Below are 18901 nucleotides of genomic sequence, written 5' to 3' on the forward strand. Positions count from 1 at the left end.
AAGGAGAGAACCGAAGCCTCAGCATCTCGCCATCTCATACGTCCTGCCTCTCCATATAGCCACTTGGCTTAGTAGATACAGTGCCTTGCGAAAGTATTCGGCCCCCTTGAACTTTGCGACCTTTTCCCACATTTCAGGCTTCAAACATAAAGATATAAAACTGTATTTTTTTTGTGAAGAATCAACAACAAGTGGGACACAATCATGAAGTGGAACGACATTTATTGGATATTTCAAACTTTTTTAACAAATCAAAAACAGAAAAATTGGGCGTGCAAAATTATTCAGCCCCTTTACTTTCAGTGCAGCAAACTCTCTCCAGAAGTTCAGTGAGGATCTCTGAATGATCCAATGTTGACCTAAATGACTAATGATGATAAATACAATCCACCTGTGTGTAATAAAGTCTCCGTATAAATGCACCTGCACTGTGATAGTCTCAGAGGTCCGTCAAAAGCGCAGAGAGCATCATGAAGAACAAGGAACACACCAGGCAGGTCCGAGATACTGTTGTGAAGAAGTTTAAAGCCGGATTTGGATACAAAAAGATTTCCCAAGCTTTAAACATCCCAAGGAGCACAGTGCAAGCGATAATATTGAAATGGAAGGAGTATCAGACCACTGCAAATCTACCAAGACCTGGCCGTCCCTCTAAACTTTCAGCTCATACAAGGAGAAGACTGATCAGAGATGCAGCCAAGAGGCCCATGATCACTCTGGATAAACTGCAGAGATTTACAGCTGAGGTGGGAGACTCTGTCCATAGGACAACAATCAGTCGTATATTGCACAAATCTGGCCTTTATGGAAGAGTGGCAAGAAGAAAGCCATTTCTTAAAGATATCCATAAAAAGTGTTGTTTAAAGTTTGCCACAAGCCACCTGGGACACACAGCAAACATGTGGAAGAAGGTGCTCTGGTCAGATGAAACCAAAATTGAACTTTTTGGCAACAATGCAAAACGTTATGTTTGGCGTAAAAGCAACACAGCTCATCACCCTGAACACACCATGCCCACTGTCAAACATGGTGGTGGCAGCATCATGGTTTGGGCCTGATTTTCTTCAGCAGGGACAGGGAAGATGGTTAAAATTGATGGGAAGATGGATGGAGCCAAATACAGGACCATTCTGGAAGAAAACCTGATGGAGTCTGCAAAAGACCTGAGACTGGGACGGAGATTTGTCTTCCAACAAGACAATGATCCAAAACATAAAGCAAAATCTACAATGGAATGGTTCAAAAATAAACATATCCAGGTGTTAGAATGGCCAAGTCAAAGTCCAGACATGAATCCAATCGAGAATCTGTGGAAAGAACTGAAAACTGCTGTTCACAATTGCTCTCCATCCAACCTCACTGAGCTCGAGCTGTTTTGCAAGGAGGAATGGGAAAAAATGTCAGTCTCTCGATGTGCAAAACTGATAGACATACCCCAAGCGACTTACAGCTGTAATCGCAGCAAAAGGTGGCGCTACAAAGTATTAACTTAAGGGGGCTGAATAATTTTGCACGCCCAATTTTTCAGTTTTTGATTTGTTAAAAAAGTTTGAAATATCCAATAAATGTCGTTCCACTTCATGATTGTGTCCCACTTGTTGTTGATTCTTCACAAAAAAATACAGTTTTATATCTTTATGTTTGAAGCCGGAAATGTGGCAAAATGTCGCAAAGTTCTATGGGGCCGAATACTTTCGCAAGGCACTGTATATAACTATTCCTCCAATACATTTTACAAGGAGAGAAAGAGGCAAGGAGTGAGTACACAGGGAAATACTTGAGATTCAGCCCGTCACAGTGTCTTAGCCAAAGGACGAAATAGAGGTCCCTTGCCTGGGATTCTTCCTCTTGAGGAGAGGAGATACGATGACTAATATTGACAACCTTCTGCTCCCAGACTGCTCTTACGGCTAATGTTGGTAGGTAAGGTAGAGACAGACAACAGCACTGTTCGCACACACTTATACATGCGATCCCTGGAAAAGTGAAAGCCAGTTTTACCACCCTGTTGCTTTCACCAACCCAACCTTGTCAGATCACTCAAGAAAGGTGGAAAGGAGGTGTTCCAACAGGCCCCAGATGTGATGTAACAACAGGGAGGGCATGGCATGGTGAATATGGTTGGATGAGTCAGGTCGCAGGGACTTTTTGTATTGTATAGGTCCTCAATTTCTCTTGTAGATTAATAAAAAGCACTTATGAAAGGTAGGGGTTGATGAAATTGACAGTTCTTTAGGGGCACATACGATATATAATCTGAATTTATACTGATTATATCTGTGTTCTCGGAATTTGTCCTCACAATCTATTTCTATTTTGTGTACACCCCCACCAGCCTCCTCTCCTCCCTACCTCTCTACTTCTCTACCTCTGCCAGGTTATTTTTGCTTCCTGTTGTCACAGCACCTGCCAGGACACCTGCGGCCTAGACTTCAACTGTGCGGCCGCACCCCTCTTTTTTCCAGCCCCAACCTCTGCAATCACATGCTCAAGGGGGAAGTTTCTCCTTGGTACAGATCTAGGATGAGCTCCCCCCTCCCAATCCTAACCTTAGAAAGTAGCCTTGTAAACAATGACAGACATTAATACATGATGTACAGCCCACAGCAAAGTGGAAAAACCATAAAAGATACAGTTTTCTATATATCACTATGCTAATTTCTCTCCATTAGTGGTTTTAGCGTGCGTCCCAAATAGCCCCTTATTCCCTACACTCTAGAAGAAAAGGTAACATTTTGGGGTTTTAAAAATTGCCACACAGTGAACCGTTCCAGGTCACAAAGGTTCATCGAGGAACCCCTCTGAAAAAGTTATTTGAGGATCCCCTGTCACATGATGCTAGATTTGTGAAAAAATGGTCACAGATTGACGTTTATATGTTGATACTGGTCTGCCTGTGTAAAAGTTCAAACAGGAACCTGTTTGTAATGGGAGGGGTTAATTGTTAAACCTTTTTAATAATATATTGTAGCAACATTGTAATATAATATTAACATTGCTGATTACATATAGAACCATGACAGTCATCCAAATGCAATGATAGTAATATAGTAATAAAGTGGTAACTATTCCAACATTGGGATTTGTGTAGGCACTTGAGCAACTCATACACATCTGTAAGCCTATTAAAGCTACAAAACTGTCACTGTTTAACCTTAACATGGGATGACAATACAACAGAACCGAAAAACAGGAATTATGTTCACTCTCACGGGTGGCCAAGAATAACTATCTGAAAGTGACGCCTTTAATAAGCCTCGCCCCGAGTCTTCTCATCTGACCCGCTGGGTTATATTTTAATTAACCAGCATCAATAACCCAGCATCAACAACCCAACCTGGCCCTTTTTAAAGAAAACATTCCAACTAAGTGGCCCAATGCCTGCAACTCAGCAGTTAGATCATCCAAACAACCAAGCATTTTTAAGAGTTTATTTGTATTTATTATGGGATCCCCTAAAATACTCTTCCGGTGGTCCAGCAAAATTAAGGCAGTTATACAATAAAAAAAAAACGTTACAATACATTCACAATTGATTTCACAACACATTAAGTGTGTGCCCTCAGGCCCCTACTCTGCTACTACATATCTACAACACAAAATCCATGTGTACGTGTGTGTATAGTGCGTATGTTATCGTGTGTTTGTATGCATGTGTCTGTGCCTATGTTTGTATTGCTTCACAGTCCCGCTGTTCCATATGGTGTATTTTTATCCGTTTTTTACATCTAATTTTACTGCTTGCATGAGTTACTTGATGTACATAGCTCTAGTAGGTACTGTGCGTCTCCCATAGTCTGTTCTGGACTTGGGGACAGTGAAGAGACCTCTGGTGGCATGTCTAGTGGGGTATGCATGGGTGTCTGAGCTGTGTGCCAGTAGTTCAAACAGACAGCTCGGTATATTCCAACAACCTCTCACAAGTAGTGATGAAGTCAATCTCTCCTCCACTTTGAGCCAGGAGAGATTGACATGCATATTATTAATGTTAGCCCTATGTGTACTACATCTAAGGGCCAGCTGTGCTGCTCTGTTCTGAGCCAACTGACATTTTCCTAAATCCCTCTTTGTGGCAGCAGACCACACAACTGAACAGTAGTCCAGGTGCGACAAAACTAGGGTCTTTGTTATTTTTATTTGGACAGGCAAGGAAGTACGGCGGGCCAGGCCCCCTAAGGCCTGCCCATAATGCCAGCTCTGCTTTCGAGTCCGGCAGCGCAACAAATCCAACTGCGAAATAAATTCAATGTGCTCTGCAAGCCCCAGCAAAAAGGTTCCTCCAGAAGCCTTTGTAACATTGAAACATTGAAAGTTCCTCCAAGAACCCCTCAACTAACCAATTGTGCAAATATGAACCCACTGACTGCAACGGATCCTTGAGGAACTCCAGGGTTTCTTGAGAATCTCCAGGGTTCCTTGAGTCACACCTAATTCTAAGACTGTATAGTGCAATACTTTTGTATAGGGCCATAAGGGTCTTGGTAAAAAGTACTGCACTGCAATATAGTGATATTTAGGACACACCCTTAGAAATATTGAGAACCATAAACCAGTACCATATAGGCTTATATTATCTGCAATACATTACATCTAGCCCTACTAGGCCCATAACATTTTCAATTTCAATCTTTTTTGGAGCCACTAAAATGTAATATGTCATCACTTATAGTCTCCATAGCAACTTACAGCCAGGCAGCCCTTCAGCCCCTACTGCCTACAGGTCACACAAAAGTAACATCACTGTACTTGGGTACCAACCTGTGTTACCATGGAAACTCACACACTAAACCCATTTGCTAAAAATCCTGCAAACATGTTTAAATTCCTCCAGCCTACACCTGCACCCATTTGAGTCATCACTTGAGACCATATCTGGAAAAGAACAGGACTTGTAGTTTAGTGTGTATCTTCAGCCTCGACAGCAGAAATCTTAGGCCTATATAAATGGGATCAAATGGACTTCTGAGCTCAGCTAAATTATGTGAGAACCAAACGTCTGAGTGTTTTGAACACAAATGAGTCAATATAAAAATCGCAAAAGAGTAGGAAAATGTTATTCGGGGGAATCTGATAGCACCCTATCTTGTGATAGTCTTTTTATTTTTTTATTTTTTATTTTACCCCCTTTTTCTCCCCAATTTCGTGGTATCCAATTGTTGTAGTAGCTACTATCTTGTCTCATTGCTACAACTCCCGTACGGGCTCGGGAGAGATGAAGGCCATGCGTCCTCCGATACACAACCCAACCAGCCATACTGCTTCTTAACACAGCGCGCATCCAACCCGGAAGCCAGCCGCACCAATGTGTCGGAGGCTACACCGTGCACCTGGCAACCTTGGCTAGCGCGCACTGTGCCCGGCCCGCCACAGGAGTCGCTGGTGCGCGATGAGACAAGGAGATCCCTACCGACCAAGCCCTCCCAAACCCGGACGACGCTAGGCCAATTGTCGCCCCACGGACCTCCCGGTCGCGACCGGTTACGACAGAGCATGTAGTACAGCGCCCTTAACCACTGCGCCACCCGGGAGGCCCTCATCTTGTGATAGTCAACGCTGCCAAGAGTGTGCAAAGATGTCATCATGGCAAAGGGTGGCAATTTGAAGAATCTCAAATATAAAATATATTTTGATTTGTTTAACACTTTTTTGGTTACTACATGATTCCATGTGTGTTATTTTAAAGTTTTGGTCTTCACTGTTATTCTACAATGTAGGAAATAGTAAAAAATACATAAAAACCCTTGAATGAGTAGGTGTTCTAATACTTTTGTAAAAGAGCAAAAAGCTTTATTTGATGACTATAAAAATACATATCAGGTAGTGCACAATAACAGGTGTTTGTTGTCGGATGCACAAATTCGATAGTGGAAGTGACCCTCCACTGTCTAACATGTCACCTTAAAACTCCAACAGGGGAGTCTGTCGTGACGTCAATTCTGTATTTCATAGGAGCCCGAGCTGCAGCATAGACTTCACCACCAAGGCGAGAGGACAGCTCCCGATAAACAGCGTGCGGACACTGGTAGGCTTAATGCACACGCGTGGACAGACACAGCGGTCAATTTGCTTGGTCGGAAATCACCCCAAAATATCCGAGTTAGCCATTTTGCCCTACACAATATCGACTCACGGACAGTCCGGCCATTGATAAACCAGCTGTTCTCACTGGTCACGCTTGTTGATTACAGAAGCAGACAAACCAGGAGGGAAGAAGAACCACATCCCGACCAGAACAGCTCTGACATCTCCCAGAAACGAAGCGTCTCTAACTTCCCTCCCTGATCAACCTAATCACAACGGGAGATGGAGATCATTAAAGTAGATAAAGCAGACAAAGCACCCGGTAAGCAACTTCTTTACTTATTTAATAACAGACTGTGTGGGTGTGAAATAATCGCAGCGTGTGTGTGTTCTGTGTATTGAATCAGTGGGTCTGGTGGCGTGTCAGCGGGGGTGCGTGGCCCACGCCTCTGTATGAGTAGACTGCGGTACTTGGTGCTCGTCTACACTTGACAGGCGCCTTGCAGCTTAGCCTACATGAAAATGGCAGTGGTGGATTTATAAGGTGTGGTTTATTTGGCTACGAACATCTGTGTCTGTTTCCTGTTGCCTCGGGCGTAGAGTATCCGTAGCCTACTACGACTTGCCCTTGTAAGCTACGTCGTTGCTTTTGTTTTCAGTGAATGGCTGACAGAACCCTGATGCAGCAAATTTACGCAGGTTAGCGTTTTTTGTAATGAATCTTGTTCTGGAGGCAGCTCTACGGAGCTGTCAGCTGGCACAGACTCAAAGTCATAACATCGGATTTTAAACCTAACGCTAACCTTAACCACAATGCTAACTTTAATGCCTAACCCTAGTATTAAATTAAGACCAAAGCTATTTTTATTTTCGTGTATTTAATAAAGCCAATTTTGATTTTCCCATCTAGCAGAAATCACTTAGTTCTGCCTGCAGGGCAAGATTCTTGACAATAAACGTCAACCTGCCAAATGTACAGCTGCGTAGGGTTTCTGGAGGAGGGGAAGGGTGGGTTCTCTCAATTCTCTGGCTATGGGCAAGGCTGAAGGCCCACACACATTATCTTTACACATGTAGCAGCCTGTGTTCTAGCCTACATTGACACCTATATATATATATATATATCATCTATAGGTGTCCCATTAGAATTTTCAAGTAACCTTCCTTCTATGTGTATGGGGCATCGGACACACACAAATAGACAACATCATGAATTGGCTATTGACAGAGAACATGTGCCATGGCCCGTGAAGCACATGTATTTAATAGGTAGATGAAAATCAGGCTGGTTTAGGCATTCTTTGACTGAACCAAATTTAAACTGATTATAAAAGACAGGCCAACTGTAATGGCTTGCAAACCATTACAGACTACAAATGGAAGAGAGATGCCCAGTGACATGAGCCACACAGATGAGCTAATTAACTTCTATGCTTGCTTCGAGGCAAGTAACAGTGAAACATTCATGAGAGCATCAGCTGTTCCGAACGACTGTGTGATCACGCTCTCCGCAGCCGATGTGAGTAAGACCTTTAAACAGGTCAACATTCACAAGGCCGCTGGGGCAGACAAATTACCAGAACGTGTACTCCGAGTGTAACCCTCTCACCAGGCTCGAATTTGACTCTCACGATATTACCTTACGCAGAATATCTCAGCCGGATGGGATATTAGGTGAGAAGGACATCTCCAATAAGAATCCCTATTGTAAACTATCTAGGATGATGACAACTAGGGGGTTAACTTCAGATAGAATGATTATAGATGTTTGTTATTGTATAAGGATATTTTTTCCCATGCATTAAATTGAAACAGTAAATGACTCCACCAAGTCAACAAACATAAGGTTCAAGATTTGTTTTATTACATTTTCAATGCACCACATCAAAATAAATACAAATAATAAACCCCAATGAGTCATGCACAACCAGTGTCCAAATTAGTTAAATCTTGCTTAATCCGTTGGCTGGCGTTGGAGCAAAAAAAAAAAAAATGACGACACACAAAGTCCAGAAGTACCCCACCGTTGTGGTTACTCACTACTCGTAGATATTTCCTCAGTGAAGTAGAGCTGTTCCGTGCAGGTTTCCTCAAGATCCACAGCAAGCACAGCTATCAATGCAGATAGTACTCCTTAGCAGTAACCAATATCCCATGGAAACATGAACTCGTTTATCTTCCCCAAGCAATTCTCTTTTGGTGTCACACGATGCTAGGCTAAACTTGAGGCTGTCAAATACCTCCTCGATGAGACGGTAGCTTCAGTCTTTACTAAGTCTTTAACAAAATGATAACTCATAAAATAAAATTGGTATTTCCCTTCAAAACTCGGTATGTATGGGTTTTGTTCTATTTTTGTCTTGTTACGTGGAGCAGCACAGGGAACCCAAGAGCAGACTCAGACGAGGAAACAGATGAATGAACCAAGGTATTTATTGTAACACAGGGAGATATGGAGTGCAGATCCGGTGAAGCTTGGATGAGTTGTAGGAAACCAGATATGGAGGCTGAAGTTGGAGTGTGCAGGGTTGGGACAGGGTAAACAGGTCCGGAGGGGAATCCAAGGGAATGGTGGTGTGGTGAGTTCAGAACAGGGTAGCAGGGTGGTAAGATGTGGAACAGGAGACAGGACCGGAGTCAGGGCAGCAAAATGAACAGAGACTACATTCTGGCAGAGTGGAAGTGGCAGAACTGAGTATTTGTAGAGGTCTTGATAATGGAACGAATTGCAGCTAGGGATCTGCTCTGACTCCAGTACACCTGTCTCCAATCACACAATCACACAGGGAAGGGAAGGGAAGGGAAGGGAAGGGAAGGGAAGGGAAGGGAAGGGAAGGGAAGGGAAGGGAAGGGAAGGGAAGGGAAGGGAAGGGGAGCACACGCTGTGGGAATGGCTGCAGGTCAAGCAGGCACCAGATGACCACCAGGGGGCGTGGCAGGAGCAGATGTGACACTTTTATAATTTTTCTTCACCAACAGTCATAATGTAATGTCCATCCTTTTCTCAATGTCTCTCTCCCTCTCTTTTTTTCCCAGGCCTTCCGTTAACCAGGTCAACTCCCATTGGCCACAGCTTAACTAGCGACCTTATTGGTCAAAACTTAAACTTTAAAAGTAAACCAACCTATTCACTTAAATATTCAGAATTAATTATAACAAATAAACTCAATACTTGGTTCTACCAAGGGTATTACACAAGCATGCGCTGACCAACTGGCAAGTGTCTTCACTGACATTTTCAAACTCTCCCTGTCTGAGTCTGTAATACCAACATGTTTCAAGCAGACCACCATAGTCCCTGTGCCCAAGAACACTAAGGTAACCTGCCTAAATGACTACCGACCTATAGCACTCAAGTCTGTAGTCATGAAATGCTTTGAAAGGCTGATCATGGCTCACATCAACATCATTATCTCAGAAACCCTAGACCCACTCCATTTTGCATACCGCACGATCAGATCCACAGATGATGCAATCTCTATTGCACTCCACACTGCCCTTTCCCACCTGGACAAAAGGAACATCTATTTGAGAATGGGTTGCATCACTGCCTGGATGGCAACTACTCGGCCTCCGACCGCAAGGCACTACAGAGGGTGCTGCGTACAGCCCAGTACATAACCCGGGACAATCGTCCTGCCATCCAGGACCTCTATACCAACCGGTGTCAGAGGAAGGCCCTAAAAACAGCTTTTACCCCCACGCCATAAGACTCCTGAACAGCTAATCACATGGCTACCCAGACCATTTGCATTGCCCCCCTCCCTTCTACGCTGCTGCTGCTCTCTGTTATTATCTATACATAGTCTCTTTAATAACTCTACCTACATGTACATTTTACCTCGACACCGGTGCCCCCGCACATTGACTTTGTACCGGTACCCCCTGTATATAGCCCAGCTATTGTTATTTACTGCTGCTCTTTAATTATTTGTTATTCTTGACTTTTATTTTTTTTTTAGGTATTTTCTTAAAACTGCATTGTTGGTTAAGGGCTTGTAAAGTAAGCATTTCACACATGTTCTATTTGGTGCATGTGACAAATAAAATGTGATTTGAAATGGCACCATATTCCATATGGAACTAGCACACTACCTTTGACAAGGCCCATTGGTAGTGCAGTATATAACTAATAGAGTGCTATTTTGGAAGCATACATGGACACGTGGTGAATTAAACCCTTTCTAACATGCTGTTTCATTTTAGAAATGTTTTAATAATTTAGCAGATGCTCTTATCCAGAGTAACTTACAGGAGCAATTAGGGTTAAGTGCCCTGCTCAAGGGCATATCGACAGATTTGTCACCTAGTCAGCACAGGGATTTGAACCAGACCTTTTGGTTACTTGCCCAAAAGTCTTCAACACTAGGCTACCTGCCATTTCAGACAAGGAACTGCACCATTCTCTTTTTTAATTGAATTTCATATTGTGATTAAATTGGAAAATCTTGGCTATGACTTTGTCAGTACTTGATTGCATTATAAGATGTGCTAAAAGCTAAATGCTTCTGTACACAGCTTTGCAAAAATAACTTGAATATAGACGAGGCAAGGGCAATTTCAGGTGTGTGTGTGTGTTTGTGTGTAAGTATTTTAAACAGACAGCTCCGTACATTCAGCTTGTCAACACCTCTTACAAAAACAAGTAGGGAGGAAGTCAATCTCTCTTCCACTTTGAGCCATGAGCGATTGACATGCATGTCATTAAGGTTAGCTCTCTGTGTACTTTTAAGGGCCAGCAGTGAGCCAACTGCAATCTTCCTAAGTCCCTCTTTGTGGCACCATTACTGAACAGTAGTCTAGAAGTGCCAAAACTAGGACCTGTAGGACCTGCCTTGTTGATGGTGTTGTTAATTAAGAAGGCAGAGCAACGCTTTATTATGAACATACTTCTCCCCATCGTAGCTACTGTTGTATCAATATGTTTTAACCATGGCAGTTTCAAATCCAGAGTTACTCCAGGCAGTTTAGTCACCTCAACTTGCTAAATTTCCACATTATTCATTACAATATTTAGTCGAGGTTTAGGGTTTAGTGAATGATTTGTCCCAAATATAATGCTATTAGTTTTGGAAATATTTAGGACTAACTTATTCCTTGCTATCCATTCTTAAACTAACTGCAGCTTTTTGTTAAGCGTTGCAGTCATTTCAGTTGCTGTACTAGCTGACGTGTATAGTGTTTGTCATCCGCATAGATAGACACACTGGCTTTACTCAAGGCTAGTGGCATGTCGTTAGTAAAGATTGAAACCTGGCCGGTTGGTGCCAGAATAACAACCTTTCCCGTAATCAAGACAAAGGAGATGATTGTGGACTACAGGAAAAGGAGGACCGAGTACACCCCCATTCACACCGACAGGGCTGTAGTGGAGCAGGTTGAGAGCTTCAATTTCCTTGGTGTCCACATCACCAACAAACTAGAATGGTCCAACATACCAAGACAGTCGTGAAGAGGGCACATCAAAACCTATTCCCCTTCAGGAGACTGAAAAGATATGGCATGGGTCCTGAGATCCTCAAAAGGTTCTACAGCTGCAACATCAAGAACATCCTGACTGGTTGCATCACTGCCTGGTACGCCAATTGCTCAGCCTCCGACCGCAAGGCACTACAGAGGGTAGTGCGTACGGCCCAGTACATCACTGGGGCTAAGCTGCCTGCCATCCAGGACCTCTATACCAGGTGGTGTCAGAGGAAGGCCATAAAAATGGTCAAAGACCCTAGCCACCCCAGTCATAGACTGTTCTCTCTGCTACCGCATGGTAAGCGGTACCGGAGAGCCAAGTCTAGGACCAAAAGGCTTCTCAACAGCTTTTACCCCTCTGTTTATCATCTGCGCACTTTAACTATACATTCATGTACATATTACCTCAATTAACCCGGTGCCCCCGCACATTGGCTACCTAGCCTAGCCTAGATAACGTTAGACAGTTAGTTAACTGTTAGCCACCTAGCTAGAATTCGTAACATATCATACGTTTTGTAAATTCGTAACATAATGTATGTTTTGCAATTTTGAAACATGTTATGCACATTGTAATTCATAACATATCATACGAAATGGGTGATCGACATTCACAAATTAATAGATACCATATGAAACACAACATATCATACTAAATGGAGCCTCTTGGATTTACATACAGATTAATACGAAATGCTCTGAGACTAGGTTGGTATGTCAAGTCAGTCAGTTCCTAGGTGTGTTATGAAACTAAGCCAAAGCTCAATGGAGAATCTATTGAAAGTGCTTCTTGGGCCAGGATTAGGCTTAATATGTGTCCGGGAAAATGACCTATAAAGTCCACTCACTCAATTAATTTGTTTCAGGTCAGCATCACAAACATAGCAAAAAAAATCAGAATTCAGAATTTCCAGACACATACATCATTTTCATTGAGGCTGTGTCAATACAATTCCATACAAAAATAAAATCGATATTGATCCATTACACAGAGACAACAGAAATGGTTAGTTTTGTTGTCACAGTACCCAGACCCACCACACAACAGTAACTCTCCTTCCCTTACCTACTGTTTTACATAGGGGCAAGCCCTGTCTGTGAGAGGGTGTTTAGGTTCTCCTCTGCTGCTGAGAGTGTAACTTGAGGCCCTGATGATGGGCCAAAAGGGTTTCCCTCTCGCCCTCTCTCTCTCTCTCCACCAGCTGGCCGGCTAGCTAAGAGAGGCCAGGAAAAGCCAGACACACACAGTCAAACAAGGTGCTGGGTTACACAATCAATGTCTGTCTGTTACATTGCCCAGATGTAGTGGAGAAAAAATCCAAACAAACTTGGTTGCCAAAGGTGGGAAGTCCCCAGGCCCCCAAAGCAGAGTAGTGTTGTGGCTGCTTTGTCAAAGATTTCCAGCTGAATATTAGACCGATGTTATGTTTTTTTCCCTTTCCCTCAACTCCTCTACCACCCTGTCTTGGGAGGGACACTTTTTATTATTCATCAGGCCTGGGTTTACATAGTATGAGTAAAAGCTCAATCATGCAAAGCTTAAGTATTTTAAAGATACTGTTGGAGACCAGGGGCTCTATTTTTGGTTGGCGTTAGAGACGCTAGTGTCAAACACACGTTAGTTTGCAATTTCGTATTGTAAAAACTGGCACAATGGCGTTTTCCAGCCCTAACGCCATGTTCTGCAATTTACCTGTCTTATATCAGCTCACTTGTGCACAGATGGGCGGGGTGGAAATATTTGAGGTGTGTCCTTAACATGATCCAGAGTGCTAATTTCAGGCAGCACCCAAAGGGATATTTAAGACCAACCAGAAGCTGGTTTTTAGAGGTAACGCAGTTGGTTATGGTTGTGGTGATCATAACATTTTGTCAACCGTGATTGTCAAGCAAATAACTGCTGGTCTCACGGTAATTGACCGTTAATTAACATAAACACATTTAGTATCTCCTGGTTTCCACGCATAACCTACGAGCCACTGATGCAGACCTTTGGAACATCTACATTTTAAAAAGTCTAATAAATCCATTATTTATTTTATACACGTCTAAAGAAACATGATTTGAAGAAAATGTAGTCTGTTTCAGAAGAACAGAATAGCATACTCTGAGTTTGGCCAATGCCGTATGGCTGTGTTCAAATAGTTCAATTAGCAGACAAAATTTGCTTATAATTCTGTGGAATTATTTAATATTATTTTATAGTATGAAGAATACAATTGAACATGTCTGAATAAAATAGAAAGGATATTTTCTCCAAATGATTTGAGTGAGTGTGCACATTAAGCTATTCTGTGTTGAGTGGTTAACAAAGAAACAGGTACTCCTATATGCTTAATTTATAGTTATTTATGTAACTTTAGTTGTGATACAAGTGTTGGGCTATATGTTGTGATTTTAAATACATTCTAAGCCTGCATGATGTGACTCTAATGATGATTTGAAAAGCTCTGCTTTGTTTTTTGAGCAGGCTGTACATACTTTATCAGTCTCATTCACAATTTGACAACCACTTGATAATGCCTCAAATTTCATTCCCTTTGCGTGGCCGTAATGCCCCCTCAAAAAATCCTTCGACCTCATGGCTTGTTTTTTCTTTTGACATGCACAGTCAACTGTGAGTACTTACAGTGCCTTGCGAAAGTATTCGGCCCCCTTGAACTTTGCGACCTTTTGCCACATTTCAGGCTTCAAACATAAAGATATAAAACTATATTTTTTGTGAAGAATCAACAACAAGTGGGACACAATCATGAAGTGGAACGACGTTTATTGGATATTTCAAACTTTTTTAACAAATCAAAAACTGAAATATTGGGCGTGCAAAATTATTCAGCCCCTTTACTTTCAGTGCAGCAAACTCTCTCCAGAAGTTCAGTGAGGATCTCTGAATGATCCAATGTTGACCTAAATGACTAATGATGATAAATACAATCCACCTGTGTGTAATCAAGTCTCCGTATAAATGCACCTGCACTGTGATAGTCTCAGAGGTCCGTCAAAAGCGCAGAGAGCATCATGAAGAACAAGGAACACACCAGGCAGGTCCGAGATACTGTTGTGAAGAAGTTTAAAGCCGGATTTGGATACAAAAAGATTTCCCAAGCTTTAAACATCCCAAGGAGCACTGTGCAAGTGATAATATTGAAATGGAAGGAGTATCAGACCACTGCAAATCTACGAAGACCTGGCCGTCCCTCTAAACTTTCAGCTCATACAAGGAGAAGACTGATCAGAGATGCAGCCAAGAGGCCCATGATCACTCTGGATGAACTGCAGAGATCTCAATGTGCAAAACTGATATAGACATACCCCAAGCGACTTACAGCTGTAATCGCAGCAAAAGGTGGCGCTACAAAGTATTAACTTAAGGGGGCTGAATAATTTTGCACGCCCAATTTTTCAGTTTTTGATTTGTTAAAAAAGTTTGAAATATCCAATAAATGTCGTTCCACTTCATGATTGTGTCCCACTTGTTGATTCTTCACAAAAAAATACAGTTTTATATATTTATGTTTGAAGCCTGAAATGTGGCAAAAGGTCGCAAAGTTCAAGGGGGCCGAATACTTTCGCAAGGCACTGTATATAGACAGGTGTATGCCTTTCCAAATCATGTCATATCAATTGAATTTACCACAGGTGGACTCCAATCAAGTTGTAGAAACATCTCAAGGATTATCAATGGAAACAGGATGCACTTGAGCTCAAAATCGAGTCTCATAGCAAAGGTTCTGAATACTTAGGTAAATAAGGTATTTCTGGTTTTTATTTGTAATAAATTAGCAAACATTTCTAAACCTGTTTTTGCTTTGTCATTATGAGGTATTGTGTGTAGATTGCTGAGGATTTTTTTTTAATGTAAAACATTTTAGAATAAGGTCTGTCATGTTACAAAATGTTGAATGAATCAAGAGGTCTGAATACCTTCCAAAGGCACTGTATAACGGACTAACATTGGAGTTGATTCCAAAGGAGATACATAAAAGACCTTAAATACATAACCTTAAGCAATCACATATTTTGCCACTGCGCAAGTTCTGATTGGCCATATCTTCACAATAGGCCCACAAAGAGGTAGACAGATTGGAGTGGATGATGGGCAAGGCCCATCTTGTCATGCTTGCTTCTGTGACACCTCAGACTGGGTGATGCTTTCAATCCTTGGCCACAGAACAGAGGGTGAATGTTGAATTCTTCCATAGACCATACCACAAACACTCTCTCTCTCACTCTCGTAAAGCACACAAACACTCTCCCCCACTTCTCTCTATACCCCCTCTCACTGAAACGTCCTCTCACTGTCAAAAGTGTTTATTTTCAGCAAACTGAATTAACATGTGTAAATATTTGTTTGAACACAACAATATTCAACAACAGACATGTAACTTACAGATACTGAATAATGTGTCCCTGAACAAAGGGGGAGTCAAAATCAAAAGTAACAGTCAGTATCTGGTGTGGCCACCAGCTGCATTAAGTACTGCAGTGCATCTTCTCCTCATGGACTGCACCAGATTTGACAGTTCTTTCTGTGAGATATTACCCCACTTTTCCACCAAGGCACCTGCAAGTTCCTGGACATTTCTGGGGGGAATGGCCCTAGCCCTCACCCTCCAATCCAACAGGTCCCAGACGTGCTCAATGGGATTGAGATCCGGGCTTTTCGCTGGCCATGGCAGAATACTGACATTCCTGTCTTGCCGGAAATCACACACAGAACGAGCAGTATGGCTGGTGACATTGTCATGCTGGAGGGTCATGTCAGGATGAGCTTGCAGGAAGGGTACCACATGAAGGAGGAGGATGTCTTCCCTGTAATGCACAGCGTTGAGATTGCCTGCAATGACAACAATGATACTCTGACCCACCCTTCCGGACCCTCCACCTCCAAATTGATCCCGCTTCAGAGCCTCGGTGTAACGCTCATTCCTTCGACGATAAACGCGAATACGACCATCACCCCTGGTGAGACAAACATGCCACTCGTCGGTGAAGAGCACTTTTTGCCAGTCCTGTCTGGTCCAGCAAAGGTGGGTTTGTGTCCATAGGCGACATTGTTGCCGGTGATGTCTGGTGAGGACCTGCCTTACAACAGGCCTACAAGCCCTCAGTTCAGCCTCTCTCAGCCTATTGCGGACAGTCTGAGCACTGATGGAGGGATTGTGCATTCCTGGTGTTACTCGGGCAGTTGTTGTTGCCGTCCTGTACCTGTCCCGCAGATATCTAATGGGTTAGGACCCAGATCGCAGTTCCTATGTCTTCCACTAGATGTCAACAGATGTACCGATCCTGTTGTCGTTTAACCTTTCTAGCGCAGGCGTTCCGCTAGTGACCCACTTCGACAACATCTGGTGAAATTGCAGAGCGTCATATTCAAAATACAGAAATAGTCATAATAAATATTCATAAAATTACAAGTTTTATACATTGGCTTAAAGATTAACTTCTTGTTAATCCAGCCGCTTTGTCAGATTTCAAAAAGGCTTTGCTGCGAAAGCATACCATGCGATTATCTGAGGACAGCACCCCGCTTACAAACATTTTTTCACGAAAGTCAGAAATAGCCATAAAATTAATAATTTACCTTTGAAGATCTTCATCTGGTTGCAGTTACAAGAGTCCCAGCTACACAATAAATGTTAGTTGTTTTTTTCTTCGATAAAGTTCCTCTTTATATCCCAAAACCTCAGTTTTGTTGGCACGTTTTGTTCAGTACTCCACTGGCTCAAAGGCGGTCAAAACATGCAGACGAATACATCCTGATAGTACCGGTTTGTCGAAACATGTCAAACGATGTTTATAATTAATCCTAAGGTTGTCAGTTGTCTAAATAATCGATAATATTTCAACTGGTCAATAGCGTATTCAATAGAAAGGAAAAACAACGAAGGGCGGGCACTCGGTCACTCGCGCAAACCAGCACTGCATGATTCTACAGTCGACTGACAAAGGTCTCATTCTTCTTCATTGTTCAGAAAACAAGCCTGAAACAATGTCTAAAGACAAGACTTTTGACATCTAGTGGAAGCCATAGGAACTGCAATCTGGGTCCTAACCCATTAGATACTCTATAGGCATTCAATTGAAAACTACCCACATCAAAAAACATCCCACTTCCTGGATGGATTTTCCTCAGGTTTTCGCATGCCATATCAGTTATGTTATACTCACAGACATTATTTTAACTTTGGAGTGTTTTCTATCCAAATCTACCAATTATATGCACATCCTATTTTATGGGCCTGAGTAACAGGCAGTTTACTTTGGGCATGCTTCTCATCCAGATGTCGAAATACTGCCCCCAAGCCATAAGAAGTTTTCTGTAATCATTATTACGTGATTAAACTAATCATGTAAATGTAATTAACTAGGAAGTTGGCACCAAGGAAAATCTTCAGATTACAAAGTTATAATTTTCCTAATGTAACATCTGATCAATTAGTCTTCTAATTAATTAATTATTATTTACCTCACGTTAGTCTTATTCCAAATGTCGTAATAATTGGTTATCTGCACGAACCCAGCCTTTACTATGAATCATCCATACACCAATTGTCTTAATCATTTATTTACTAACTAACTAAACAATCACATAAATGCATAAACAAACAAACAGTAGATATGGTTCCAAGGAAATGATGGGGGAGGTTCACTAGTGGGCTAAGCCGATATGACGGCTTGGTGGATAAAGGGAAGTGGGTATGGAGTGAGAAGGGCGTGAAAGACAAGAGTCACTACACAGTTGATAATTATATTAATTAAAATGCTAATCCTTTACAGATGAACGCTCACTCATTCGGGAATAATTGCAATCAATATATATTTACGCTCAGTGTGTTGTCGTGATCTCTGTTGGAATCGTCTGTCTTTCTGTTGGAAAGTTCATCCAAGCGTCTCTCTGCTTCCCTGGAGTCTTTCGTGGTTGGAATGGATACTTCAGAGTACCATTCAGAAATGTTCTTATAGCATAGATGTTTCGGTGGTTGTCGGTCTTCGCGTATCAGGTTGACACAACTTCTAGCTGCAGACTAGTAATTAGTATTGAAGATTTGCTCTTATTCTGTCGGGATCGAGTTGAACCATTTCCACCCGTGTAGCCAAAGGTCCACGTGGTATGGTTAGGAATTCAGCAACCATTACAACCTTAGCTTATACTGAGGTTTTTTACTCAACCTTCACCCCCTCAGCTGACCGAGGTACACGTGGTCTAAAGAGGATTTCTTCAGGTGGGGTTTTATTCATAAAAGTAGAAAAGGGCTGTCCCATGACGCCAGATCATGTCTGTGCTCACGGCGGCGGGTCACTGACTTGGTTAAACTTTAAAGGGAATACAATTATCTTTCATTAAAAGGGTTAACATCACCTTACATCATTTAACAAATAGTTTCATCTTTACTCATTCATTTTATACATT

General features: G+C 42.2%; 1 protein-coding gene across 2 annotated transcripts in view; it reads left to right on the plus strand.

The window, feature by feature from the left end:
• The first annotated feature begins 5865 nt into the window (after positions 1-5865).
• The window catches only part of LOC110490053 (fibroblast growth factor 12), a 117409-nt gene continuing 104373 nt past the window's right edge, over positions 5866-18901 (plus strand). Inside the window, exons 1-2 of one of the 2 annotated variants that reach the window (XM_021563178.3) lie at positions 5927-6022; positions 6189-6343. In XM_021563178.3, the coding sequence (XP_021418853.1) occupies positions 6304-6343 (40 nt within the window). In that variant the 5' untranslated portion in view covers positions 5927-6022; positions 6189-6303. Of the gene's footprint in view, positions 6344-18901 lie in introns of both variants that reach the window. The other variant, XM_021563177.3, reaches the window with a different exon arrangement.

The sequence above is a fragment of the Oncorhynchus mykiss genome, chromosome 15 (assembly GCF_057628025.1).
Source record: "Oncorhynchus mykiss isolate SJ-2025 chromosome 15, ASM5762802v1, whole genome shotgun sequence".
NCBI classification, from domain to species: Eukaryota; Metazoa; Chordata; class Actinopteri; order Salmoniformes; family Salmonidae; genus Oncorhynchus; species Oncorhynchus mykiss.